This window comes from Nothobranchius furzeri, chromosome 1, assembly GCF_043380555.1.
Source record: "Nothobranchius furzeri strain GRZ-AD chromosome 1, NfurGRZ-RIMD1, whole genome shotgun sequence".
NCBI classification, from domain to species: domain Eukaryota; kingdom Metazoa; phylum Chordata; class Actinopteri; order Cyprinodontiformes; family Nothobranchiidae; genus Nothobranchius; species Nothobranchius furzeri.
The window spans coordinates 103,978,384-103,991,868 of record NC_091741.1 but is presented as its reverse complement, the minus strand read 5'-3'; the positions used below and the strand labels follow the sequence as shown (position 1 = coordinate 103,991,868).

At 45.4% G+C, this 13,485-nt stretch overlaps 1 protein-coding gene across 1 annotated transcript in view; it reads left to right on the top strand.

Moving 5' to 3' along the window:
• The window catches only part of irf2b (interferon regulatory factor 2b), a 37,088-nt gene that overhangs the window by 16,289 nt on the left and 7,314 nt on the right, over positions 1–13,485 (top strand). The window contains exons 6-7 of the mRNA XM_015967452.3: positions 819–897; positions 982–1,134. Of these exons, the coding sequence (XP_015822938.3) occupies positions 819–897; positions 982–1,134 (232 nt within the window). The remainder of the gene's footprint in view (positions 1–818; positions 898–981; positions 1,135–13,485) is intronic.

The following is a 13,485-nucleotide window of genomic DNA, read 5'->3' as shown; positions in this document are numbered from 1 at the left end:
GGGCAGTAACTCCCAGACTGGAGGAGTGGCTAAAGCAGATCCCAGGAAAGACATCAGACATCTCAGTCCAGAAAAGAGCAGCTCTAGGAACAGCTAAGATACTGCAGAACCCTCAAGCTCCAAGCCTCTGGTAAAGCTGTGTTTCCCAACCCTGGCCCTCAGGGCACACTGCCCTGCATGTTTTCCATGTTGCCCTCTTAAGCACCCATGTTTCCCTGCTGCCTCACACCTGACTTAAATAAATGAGTGATTAACAGGCATCTGTAGCACTTGATGTCCTCCTGAGGAGGTAATATAACTCAGGTGTGCTGAAGCAAAGGACAACAAGCAGATCAGTGGTCCCTGAGCACCAGGGTTGTGAAACACTGGTAGAGGACCTGATCTTGGAAGGATGGGACCACCCGTGGAGGGTCAGATGGGATTTTTTTTATACAAGGTAGTTTCCCTGCTTTGACAGAAACCACAAAGCCCAGCAGTCTATCATTGTCTATCATCCATCATATTTTATTAGACTGACAATTGAAGGTTGGAAGAAGTTAACATATCGCCCAACCCTACTACCCAAGTTGACACACCCCTACTGAAGGTGGTTTCATCCCAACAGAATAGTGAGCAGCTAGAGTTGGAACAGGACCTGTTAAATGTCGTCCTCATAACAGATGGGAAGGTGAGGGCTTGTAGAAGCAGTCTGATCTCTAACTAGCTGTTTGTTACTGAGGGGTTCTGGTAACTAGTCTGTTTATTTCTGGTGGAACGTGAGCCTTCAAAGCCCAAAGCTTGCAGCCAGTCTGAATATTCTTCCTCTGTTTTCATCTCAGTCTGGACCTGCTGACCTAATCAAAGAGGAAATCCTGAAAGAGGAACTGGTGGAGGTTACAGTAGCTGACAGTGGGTCAGGTAGGACTTGGAAATGTTTATTTGTCGCTGTTTTGGTTTGCCTTAATCAAAGTTAAGTTTCCTCTGTCTTTGTCCACATGGAAGGGGTCCACCCTCCAGCTGAGGAGCAGGTGATCAACAGCGAGCAGCTTCCCTACGTTTGTCAGACCATTGAGGTCATCACCGAGAACGAGGAGCAGACAGTTAGCTCCTCCCACTCGTACCCGCTCCAGATCTCTCCTGTGTCTTCATGTTGCGGTGAGACCAGTGTTGTTTTTGGCGGGCATCTTAGTTTTAGTCTTAGTCTTGATGATGAAAATGTATTTTAGTCTCAGTAGGTTTTATAGTTATCTTATTTTTTCATATTTAACACAGAGCAGTAATTGGATGTTTTTTACCTTCGGCTGACATGTTTCGGTCAGAACCTCCACCTTCGTCAGAGCCGCCAGCTGTTCGTGGCGTCACTTCCATCACACGGCTTAAATCCATCCTGAAATACCTGAATCTTAAATCTGTCATTCACGCTTTCATTACCTCCCGCCTGGATTCCGCCAACTCTGTACTGACTGGGATTAATGCACACGCTTTGAGCAGACTACAGAAAGTTCAGAATGCTTCGGCTACATTCTTCAGATGCATGCACACCACACCCATTCTTGCTAATTTACACCGGTTCCTGGTTAAATTTAGGCTTCATTTCAAAGTCTTACTTTTTGTTTACAAGGGTTTGAACGGTCTGTCTTCATCTTATCTAACCCTCCCACTGTCTTCATGGGTGACCCCCAACACATTCTCACTCCCAGCACGTCAAAAACAAACGCTTGGTCAGCCACCCTCTGCCTCAGACCCCTGACGCCAAAAATGCCCTTTTTCGTTACTTATGTGCGAAAAGGGTTTTTTCCCTTTTCTGACTGATAGTAATAATAATAATAATGCATTGAACTTATATAGCGCTTTTCAAGTCACCCAAAGTCGCTTTCACACACTCTCACATTCACACACTGCTAGTGATGGTAAGCTACTTGTAGCCACAGCCGCCCTGGGGAGGTCTGACAGAGGCGAGGCTGCCATTTGGCGCCATCGGCCCCTCTGACCACCACTAACACAGGCAAGTTGGGTGAAGTGTCTTGCCCAAGGACACAACAGCAGGATACCCCTGGCGGGAGCTGGAATCGGACCCATGACCCTCCGATCATGAGGCAACCCTCTCTACCACCTGAGCTACTGCTGATGTGATATCCGCTACCGTTGCATCCCAATGCAGCGTAAAACTGACGCGATGGGATGTCCGCAGCCAGGGCACCAAACAAGCTCATTGTACCTCACCCTAATCGTATCCTCTTATTTAACCTTCCCCTCACCCCTATCCTAACCTTAACCATCTTGCTAGCTAACACGTTAGTGATGTGTCGGTCGCTCTAAAAGCCGGCTCTATGAAGTGAACGGCGGGAGCCGCCTCGTCATTGGTCGGGTTTGGACCGAGCCAACGCGAGGGGAGGTTTCAACTACCACGGTGGAGGTTAAAAGCAGAGGGTATTTGTAACCTCCCCATCGCCAGATGGTATGTTCTAACGTTCCCCTTGGGCGTCAAATACGAAAATTCACAGTCAGAATGCATGGGAACAGACGCTTGATCACAGTGAGAGTAACGTTTTAGGTAGCAAGAGAGTTAAGGTTAGGGTGAGGGAGAGGGAAAGGTTATAAATAGTGAAACGTTAAGGTTTAGGTGCGGTAAAATGAGCTGGTTCTGTGCCGCATCAGCGGATATCCCATTGCGTCAGTTTTACGCTGCATTGAGATCTGCAAAAGGGAGAAACCCCTTTTCGCACATAAGTAACGAAAAAGGGCACTTTTAGCGTCGGGAGTCTGAGGTGGAGGGTGGCTGACCAAGCGTTTGTTTTTGATGCGCTGGGAGTGAGAATGTGTTGCCCTGCGAGGAAAGTTTACCATTGAGCAGGATTGATGGTTTATCCCTTGAGGTCCACGTGGCAGGGGTGAGGTGGTGCTCACTCCATCCCTGCCACATGGACCCAAGGGATAAACCATCAATCCTGCTCAATGGTCAACTTTCCTCGTGGGGCCACCCATAAAGACAGTGGGAGGGTTAACTGAGCTGTTGACTCCATATACACCCACACGTTCCCTTCGATCAGCCGATCATGGGGGTAGCACACCTATTCTCATGCTGCACTCAAACTTTGGAACTCTTTACCCATCCAAGTGCATTTGGTCCATCCCTAAGTGTGCTCTTAAGACACTTTTTCAGCATCGCCTACCCTTCAAGATCTACTAAAAACTGCACGACTCCTGTTTTACTTTTCCTGTTTAGCCTTCGGCTTTTTATGTACAGCACATTGGTTAGCTGACATGCTATTTTAAACTGTGCTTTATAAATAAAATTGTATGGTATATAAATTATAAATATAAAAATAGAATAAAAATTTCTAAATAACGTAAAAATGAGAAGGAATGTCTGTAAAAGTGATGCATTCCAACAAATTAGATGAGTGAATTAGCTCCCACCACAAACTTTGGGTCCTGCTGAAGATTTTTCTCATTTACAGTTCACCTTTATCTCTGACCATTTCCAAGCTACAACCTTTTGGAATATTCGTGTCAAAATTGAATATTTTCTTGAAAAAACTCTTCACACCCAAAGGGTCAACTTCTTTGAGCGAACAAACATGAAAAATAAATGTTATTTGTGTTTTTACATTTTTCACTTTAGTTCAGGCCATTTAGAATTGTTTTCATCACATTTAGCTTGTATTTTACTCAAAATATCCATCTTTTTTATTCTATGACCATTTTTGTTGCATTGTTTAGAAAAATAACCTTAACATAAAAACTATTTGACATATTTTGTATTAATTTAAATATGTTTTAAAAATTGCATGTAATTTATAATAATTTTTACTGAAATTTTAGAATTATTTGTTCTACAATCCATCTGGTATGTGAGCTTGTTTTTACATGTATAAACAAAAGAAAAGAATATTCATCCATCCATTCTCGTCCACTTATCCGGACTCCGGTGGCATGAACAAAGTCGAGAGGCCCAGATTTCCCCCTACGCAGCCACTTGGACCAGCTCTTCTTTGAGGATCCCAAGGCACTCCCTGGCCTGCTAGGAGTCATGGTCCCTCCACGGTGTCCTGGGACTTCCTTTAGGTCTCCTCCTGATTGGACGTGCCCGGAAAACCTCACCAGGGGGGGATCTAGGAAGCATTCTAATTTGATGCTCAAGCCACCTCAACTGTCTCCTCTCAATGTGGAGGAGCAGTGGATCTACTCCGAGCCCCTGTCAGATGACCGACCTTCTCACCCTATCGCTAAGAGAGAGCCCAGCCACCATGCGGAGAAAACTCATTTCAGCCGCTTGTATCCGCAATCTCGTTCTTTCGGTCACTACCCAAAGCTCGTGACCATAGGTCAGGGTAGGAACATAGATCGGCCGGTAAATCGAGAGCTTTGCCTTCTGGGTCAGCTCTCTCTTCACCACGACGCAGCACCAATCTGCCAATCAAGCATGCTCTCCAGTTTTCTCTCACTCATAAACAAGACCCTGAAATACTTAAACTCCTCCATTTGGGGCAGGACCTCATCCCTGACCCAGAGAAGGCATTCTACCCCTTCTCGACTCAAGACCATGGTCTCTGATTTAGAGGAGCTGATTCTCATCCCAGCTGGTTCACACTCTGCTGCAAACCACTCCAGTGAAAGCTGGAGATCACGTTCCAATGAAGTCAACAGGACCACATCATCTGCAAAAAGCAGAGACCTGATCCTCAAGCCATGAAAATGGATCCCAACATCACCTTGGCTGCGTCTGGAAATACTGTCCATTAAAGTTATGAAGAGAATCTGTCCAACTCTCACTGGAAAAGAGCCCGAGTTACTGCTGGCAATGCGGACCAAGCTCTGACACCGGTCATATAGGGACCGAACAGCCCATATCAGAGGACTTGGTACCCCATACTCCCAAAATGTCCCCCGAGGGACACGGTCAACACCTTCCCCAAATCTACACATGTAGATGGGTTGAGCAAACTTGAATGGCCAGGATGAAAACCAAATTGCTCCTCCTGAATCCGAGATTTGACGATCCGATGGACCCTCCTCTCCAGAGCACCTGAATAGACCTTACCAGGGAGGCTCAGGAGTGTGATCCCCCTGTAGTTGGAACACACCTTGCGGTTCTCCTTTTTAAATAGGGGGACCACCACCCCTGTCTGCCAATCTAGTGAAACTGCCCCTGATGTCCATGCGATATCGTAGAGCCGCATCAGCCAACACAGCCCTACAACAACAACCAGAGCCTTAAGGAACTCCGGGTGGATCTCATCCACTCGATGCAATTTGCTGGGTTCCTTATTTAGGAAACCTTTTACTGATTGGCTTAATGAACTGAACTGTATTGGAATGTTTATTTTGAGAAGTGCCTTGAGAAGATTCTTGTCATGATTTGATGCTATATAAATAAACTGAATTGAATTGAAGCCTTGCTGCCGAGGAGCTTTTTGACAACCTCAGTGACTTCAGCTCCAAAGATTGGAGAGTCCCCGGACCCTGCTTCCTGACAGAAGACGTGCTGATGGGATTGAGGAGGTCTTTGAAGTACTCACCAATCCACAACAAGTGCCCACCAATCCACAACATCCCTAGTTGAGGTCAGCAACACACCATCCTCACTATAAACACTGTTGGTAGCACACTTCTTTCCCCTTCTAAGGTGCCGGATGGTGGACCAAAATCTCCTCGAAGCCAAGTGTAAATCTTGCTCCATGGTCTCACCGAACTCCTCCCACACAATTTTTGCCTCCACAACTACCCAAGCCAAATTCCGCTTGGACTGCCGGTACCTATCAGCTGCCTCTGGAGTCCCACAAGCCAAAACAACCTGATGGGACTCTTTTTTTTTTTCCAGCTTGACAGCATTCCTAACCGCAAGTGTCCACCAGCGTGTTTGGGGGTGGCCACCACGATGGGCACCTGTGACCCTGCAGCCACAGCACTGCTATGACCGTACTCCTCCCCCACCATTGGAGCCAACTCGCCACCAAGTAGTGGTCAGTTGACAGCTACGTCCCGCTCCACCCAAGTGTCCAAGACATGCGGCCGCAGATCAGAGAAAACAAGAACAAAGTTGATCATCGAGCTGCGGCCTCCTGTATCCTGGTGCCAAGAGCACATTTGTACACCTTTATGTCTAAACATGGTGTTCATTATGGACAATACATGACCAGGACAGAAGTCCAATAACAAAACACAGCTCAAATTCTGACTGGGGGGGCATTCCTCCCCACCTCACATCTCCAGGTCTCACTGTTGTTGCCCATGTGAGCATTAAAGTCCCCCAGCAGGACAAGGGAGTCACCAAAGGGAGCGCTCTCCAGCCCTCCTCTAAGGTCTTCAAAAAGAGTGGGTCGATTTAGCTGCAATTTGCTCCACGAGCACAGTCAGGACCTTTCCCACCTCAGGTAGGCGGAGGGAGGCTACCCCGCTACCCTGTCATTCACTGGGGTAAACCCCAACATACAGGCACCAAGATAGGGGGCAACAAGTTTGCCCACCCCTGCTCGGTGCCTCTCAGTGGAAGCAACTCCAGAGTGGTTTAGAGTGTAACCCCTCTCAAGGTAACTGGTTCTGGAGCCAGAGCCATGCGTTGAGGTGAGTCCAGCTATAGTCGGCACCTTTCAACCTCTCACACCAACTCGGGCTCCTTCCCTACCAGAGATGTGACATTCCAAGAGCCAGCTTCTGTAGCCGAGGATCAGACTGCCAAGGTCTCCGCTTTCGGCTGCCACTCGTCACACACTGCACCGGTTCCCTTTGGCATGCAGTTCATTTCACTACCATGCATCATCCGTGACAGTGGGGGTAGGTGATGCACATTAGTTTCACTACCGTGCGTCACCCAAGACAGTGCAGCAAGGGGATGGGGATACGCTTGGGCCGCCTATTGAGTACCACTGCTATAGAGAGACTTCTTTTTAAGGTTTGGAATAAAATTATATTTTCTTACCATATTATTAGGCTCACACATCTATAAACAATTAAATAATAGCACACTTGAACCATTTTGATCCACAATGTCATAGTCAGCCTGCATTTATGGCCAAAATGACAGCTCTACTGTCTAGAGCTGGGTCAGCATCTTTCTCTTCGACTTGGATGGTTTCAGTCACACCTTACAGGTGCTGGTTTCACCCTGACCTCAGACCAGTCATTCAGGCAGAGCTGGCTCGGTCACTTTTTAATTCCTTTGGTGTGTGTGTGTGTGTGTGTGTGTGTGTGTGTGTGTGTGTGTGTGTGTGTGTGTGTGTGTGTGTGTGTGTGTGTGTGTGTGTGTGTGTGTGTGTGTGAGTGTGAGTGTGAGTGTGAGAGAGAGAGAGAGAGAGATGGATGTGCATGTGTTTACTGAGGCTGTACAGAGTGTCTTGCTGAGAAAATTCACAGGTTAACCAGATTCTACCTGTTTGCGTTTGATAGAGAAGTGGCGGATGATATTGGTTTTGCCTCTGTCTATTAAAGTGTTTTATAAACTGCTGCAGTGACTTTGAAGGTAATGGCTAGACTTTGCCAGACAACTGTAGATATTCAGTGTAGCTACACTTTAACATCTATACAGGTTCTGGTCATGAACTTAGACTACCATTAGAGTTGATTTGTTTCATTAATTCCATTGAAAAATGAAACAAACTCTTATTTACCAAGAAATCACAATGTAGCCATAGAAACACTACTTGGTATATATGTTGTGTGTGTGTGTGTGTGTGTCTGGAGGTTTCCTATTGAAAACGAGTTTTCCTCTTCACTGTTGCTACCTGCTTACTTAGTATTTGGATTGCTGTAAAGACTCAGACACTGCTTAGTCAATCACCTGACCTGAACATCATTAAGTTAGTTTCCGAGAACAAAGTAAGGAATCTCGGTGTTGTCTTTGACCATGACGTGTCATTCAAATCCCACGTTAAACAGGTTTGTAGGAATTCCTTCTTTCACTTTTGGAATATTGCTAAGATTAGAAGCTTCCTTTCCAGGAGTGATGCTGAAAAACTCTCTCTCTCTCTCTCTCTCTCTCTCTCTCTCTCTCTCTCTCTCTCTCTCTCTCTCTCTCTCTCTCTCTCTCTCTGTCTCTGTCTCTCTGTCTCTCTCTCTCTCTATATATATATATATATATATATATATATACAGGAGGAAGGAGAAAATAATCAGCTTGTTTCGTTTTTATAATTGTTCAAAACCCAGATCTTAATTGTGATTGGAATTTGATTGCTCCTTTAATGGAATCTCCTACCATCTTTATGCAGATGACATCCAACTGTTCATCTCCTTTAAGCCCCACGAGATGTCTAAGCTGCAGCTGTTACACACCTGCTTAGACTCTATTAAAACCTGGATGTGGGAGCTTTCTTCAGCTGAATGAAGATAAGACTGAGATCCTCATATGTGCCCCAGACAAGCTGGTTCCCAAAGTCAGAGACTCTCTTGGTCAGCTTGCTTCTCACACCAAACCCTCTGTCAGGAATCTTGGTGTGACCTTTGACCCAGCTCTCACCCTGGATTCTCATGTCAGTTCTCTTGTTCACTCTTCCTTCTTCCATCTCAGGAACATTGCTAAGCTGAGTCCCATTCTGTTCCACTCTGAACTTGAGACTGTTCTCCACACCTTCATCTCCTCACGCTTAAGCCGGGCGTACACTATGCGACTTTTTCACTCGCAGTGTTCAGCTTCAGCTCAAACTGTACGACTTCCTCGCAGAGCAGATCTCACTCTATTTCACTACACACTGCACGACCCAGTTCTCGGATGCGACCTGACTGCTCACACTGTACGTCTGGTAGCAACACGTCGGACGTAAAAATATGCTAAAAATAGCAGTTTTTACTCAACACGTCAGACTTTTTGGTCTTGTTTTGCCTGTTGTCCTTCGGGAGTGCTGCAGGAGGACACACAGGGATTTATGGGGGTTGGATGAGGAAAACGAAATAAAGAAAGTAAATCTGTGTTTTGTGATCAGTTTAATTTGACACGAACACGACAAACACGCTTTCTTGACAATCTTTGTGAGTAAAAAAAACGTGTAGAAGCAAAAACGAACAGCGTGTGTTATTAGGGAAATAGCGAGCGAGGGGCGTTGATGCAGGATTGCGCATGCGCCGTGAGCGGTTCTGATACATTTTGGGTCGCAGCTGCTCGCAGCGCCGCTTCAACAGTGCGATACCCTCACGAGGGACGAGCGAAATATTAAACACGCCAGAAGTCCGTGCGACCTCACAACTGCTGATCGGCAGCTGGTCACGTGGTGATAATCGCCTCTCGTAACCCCCTGTACACTACACGACCGCTCGGCGCAAAACTCGCCCCGATGTCGTGGATTCTCGCACGACTGGAAAATCGGCTCAAAAAAGAGAAAAAGTCGCACAGTGTACGCCCGGCTTTAGAATACTGTAACACTCTTTTCACGTGTCTGAGCAGAACCTCCCTGAACCGTCTACAGGTGGTTCAGAATGCCTGTGCTCGGCTTCTGACCAAGTCCTCCAAACACACCCACATCACCCCGCTTCTCCTCCAGCTTGACTGGCTTTCCGTCAACTTCAGGGTTCATTTCAAGATCCTGGTTCTGGTCTTTAGGGGCTTACATGGGCAAGCACCATCTTACATTGGTGAACTTCTCATTCCCTACACCCCCAGCAGGTCCCATGACCAAAGCCTACTGGTTGTGCAGCATCAGGCTAAAGGTCAAAGGTGGCAGATCATCTGCTGCTGTGGCCTCCAGACTCTGGACCTCTCCCCCTGAGCCTGAGACCAGTGGTCTCCTTTAAACTCACCTGTTCAGGCTTTGGTGGGACCTTTATCATCACCCTCTCCTTATTCTGTTCTCCCTACCTACTTCACCTTCCTCAGGATCCACTGACTTCCCTGTTTCCTATTAACTCTCTCTCTCTTTCATAACCTTTTTTAATCACAATTATCTATTTTTGCTAATTTTAAACATATTTTTAATAATTTTCTAAATTATTTTTTATATTTTAAATTTTTTGTTTTTGTGAAGCGCCTCGTGATTTTTATCTTGAGGGGTGCTGTAGAAAAGATCTTCTTTCTTCGTCTTCTTTCTTCTTCTTCTTGCCCTACCTTTACAGGGGCATTATGGAAGTTTGACAGCCAAAACATGTATAGAAATAATAAATTTCTTCTTAATACATTCTCCTGCAATACCCTGGTCCTGTAGAATGAGCCCTGGTATTTTTACTGTGATTGCCTATTTTTCTGTAAAATCACAGAAAAAGAGTGCTGCTTGGGTCGAGCAGGCTGCTTCGTGTGCTTTCACGCTCAGGCATAGGCCTCCGAACCGTTCTTTGAGCGTTGTTTCAGCTGTCATCAAGCAAATTGATGGTACAGATACAAGTGACATCACTGGCGCATGAGCTTGCACGTCGGACTTATGTGCAGAAGACCCGGGTTAGATTCTGGATGTGAACATAGTTTATTTAGTGTTTCTTTTTTACATTAATGGTATATATTTTTACAGTAAGATGCCCAAATTTTTATTTGAGACTCGCCGAACGGTATTGAATTCACAGATAAAAAAAGATGTGGGTTCAACTTTCATTTTGGAACAATTTTTCAAGAGCATGCAGGAGGACTGACCCATCTTAAACCTTTGTCGGCTGTGCTGAAGAGAAAGTTACAGAACCAAATTATTTAATTAATTAGCTGCACGTTCTCCTGTCCTCCGGGCCACACACACACACACACACACACACACAGAGCTGACTGTCTCAGCTGTTATTTTCGTTAAGGAGTGTGCACATACAGCATGCGCGCCTCGTGCACAAGCCTACTATTGAAGCTGCCATTACGCTTTTGGCCTGAGGGGGCAATTGCGAGCATAAAAATTCAAAACTCCGTAAAGTCCCTTTAAGTACCTGGGTGTTCACCTCACCAGTATACTGAACTGGCCCAAAAACACAGATGCTCTGTTTAAGAAGGGTTAAAGCTGCCTCCACCTCCTGAGGAGGCTGAGGCCCTTTGGAGTTAATTTCCATCTGCTAAAATATTTTTATCACTCTGTTGTTCAGTGGCCTAGTGACTACGTTTACATGCAGCCAATATCCGGGTTATGATCGGGTTAAGGTCGGTATTCGGGTTTCTGAGTTGATCAGAATAACCCGTTTACAAGCATAAATAGAAAGAGTTACCCCTAACTTGCATAACCCGATTTAAATGCGGACGTTGGGATAGCGTCAGGACGTATGGACTACATCAAGACGCAATATGCATCATATTTCGCTGTCTCTGTACTTTCGGCCGTCAACAAAAGACATAATGTTCGTACTTTTCACCAGACCGATGAAGACAGAGGTTTCCTCGTCACTCCAAAAGTGTGGTGCTGTGCCGCGACTCGCCATGTTGCTCCCAACTTGTTGTTTACTTCCGGTGTTCTGGTGCATACAAGACGTCTCGCTACTCAAAAGACCAAGATTCCTTGCGAACAGAACATGCGCAGAACACACGCTTTGATGGGGATATCATGATATGCGTTTACACGACCAAACATTCGGGTTAGAAAAGGGTTACCCCAGGTGTAGTAACCGGGTTTTTTAAAACCCGGTTATGAGCATATCCGGGTTTTTGGCGGTGTTTACATGGCCGTGCGGAACCGGGTTATTGTGAATATTCGGGTTTTAAAAGGGTTACTGGCTGCATGTAAACGCACTCAGTAATATGAATGTCCATCCCGATACTGGGAGATCAGGGTTCAACTCCTGGTCAGGTCATAACAAAGACTGAAAAAATGGGACCCAATGCCTTCCTGCTTGACATTCAGCTTTAAGGGGTTGGATTGGGGGTTTAAACAACCAAATGGTTCCTGAGTGTGGCCATGTCTGCAGCTCACCACTTCTCCAAGGGGATGGGTCAAATGTGGAGAACAAATTTCACACACCAGTGTTGCAACTAATGGGACTTTAACTTTGTTGGCTTTGTTATCCACTCTGCTGTGGTCTTTTGGGGTGCAGGCAGCTCTGACTAAGACAGGAAGAGACTGAACAAGCTAGTTCACAAAGCTAGCTTGGTTCTGGGCTACTCACTGGAATCTGTTCAGGAGATGTGTGAAACGAGGATGCTGCGGAAGATGACCTCTTAGAAATAACCCATCCCACCACTCATTTCCACTGTGGGGACCATGGACAGTTCCTTCAGAGGCATACTGAGACATCCCAGATGTAAAACAGAATGCTTCCGTAGGCCATTCATCTCCTCTGCAGTAAGAGTGTAGAACTCCTCAATTTAACTGGTACTGGTTGGGGTTGGGCAACATTTGAATTTGAACAGTTTCAGTTCCTATCATGTCCCGATTCCGAATATTTCAAGTGGCAGGATCCAAAAATATTACATGTTTTAAATGAGCCAGCTAACCAATTCAATTCAATTCAAGTTTATATAGCGCCAAATCGGGACAAGAGTTGTCTCAATGACCTTCACACAGTAAACATTCCAATACAGGTCAGGTCATTAAGCCAATCAGTAAAAAGTTTCCTTTATAAGGAACGCAGCAGGTTGCATCGAGTCACTGACTAGTGCCAGAGTCTTTACAGCAATCCTCATACTAAGCAAGCATGCAGCGACAGTGGAGAGGAAAACTTCCTTTTAACAGGAGGAAACGTCCAGAGGATCCTGGCTCAGTATAAGCAGCCATCCACCACGACTCACTGGGGATGGAGAAGACAGAGCACACACACACACACACCATATATACCAAGTAGTGTTTCTTTGGTTACATTGAGATTTCTTAGTAAATATTCTATTTGGTGAGAGATACATTTTATTGTATTTATCCTAGTGAATCTATAATTAAACGGGTAAACTAGTAGTAGCACATTCCTTGTCAAAGAGTAAAATGTTATCAGGAGAGGGAGAATGTTTAAATGGTTAGCAGCAGTGTGCTAGACGATGGCCCCCTCCATGAGGCCACGTGGGGCCATTAAAGCCAAACTGAAACCGCATTATGGATTTAAAGCATCCCTTTAGGCCTCTGGTCTGACTAATGTGTCAATTGGCGTTGCTTTTATATGTTGCTGGTTTTAGTTTTTATCTGCATGCAGTGTTTAATAATGATAATACATTTTATTTGAGGGTGCCTTTCTCAAATCCAAGGACACCTTACAACAAAACACAGAGATAAAAACATTAAAAACAACACAGAGGTTGATCGAGCAAATAAGATGCATTAAAATTTGAACATTTTAAGATTTAAGTCTGAAGGGAATAGGCTTGCTTGAATAGGTGAGTTTTGAGGTGTACCTTGAATAATGTAAATGAGGCAGTATTTCTAATGGCATAGGGAAGTGCATACGAGAGCGGCGGAGCAGAGCAACTGAAAGCTCTGCTCCCCATGGCAGTAAGGTGAGCTCAAGGTTGAAAAAGGTGAAGTGCACATGAGGATCTAAGAGACCGGGAAGTGATTGCAATAGTTAATAAATCACACAGATAAAGTGGGGCCATGTTATGGATAGATTTAAATGTGAGTATTAAGATCTTGTATATGATTGTGGTTTCTATTGGCAACCGGTGTAGTTTTTTAAGAATAGGAGTGATGTGAT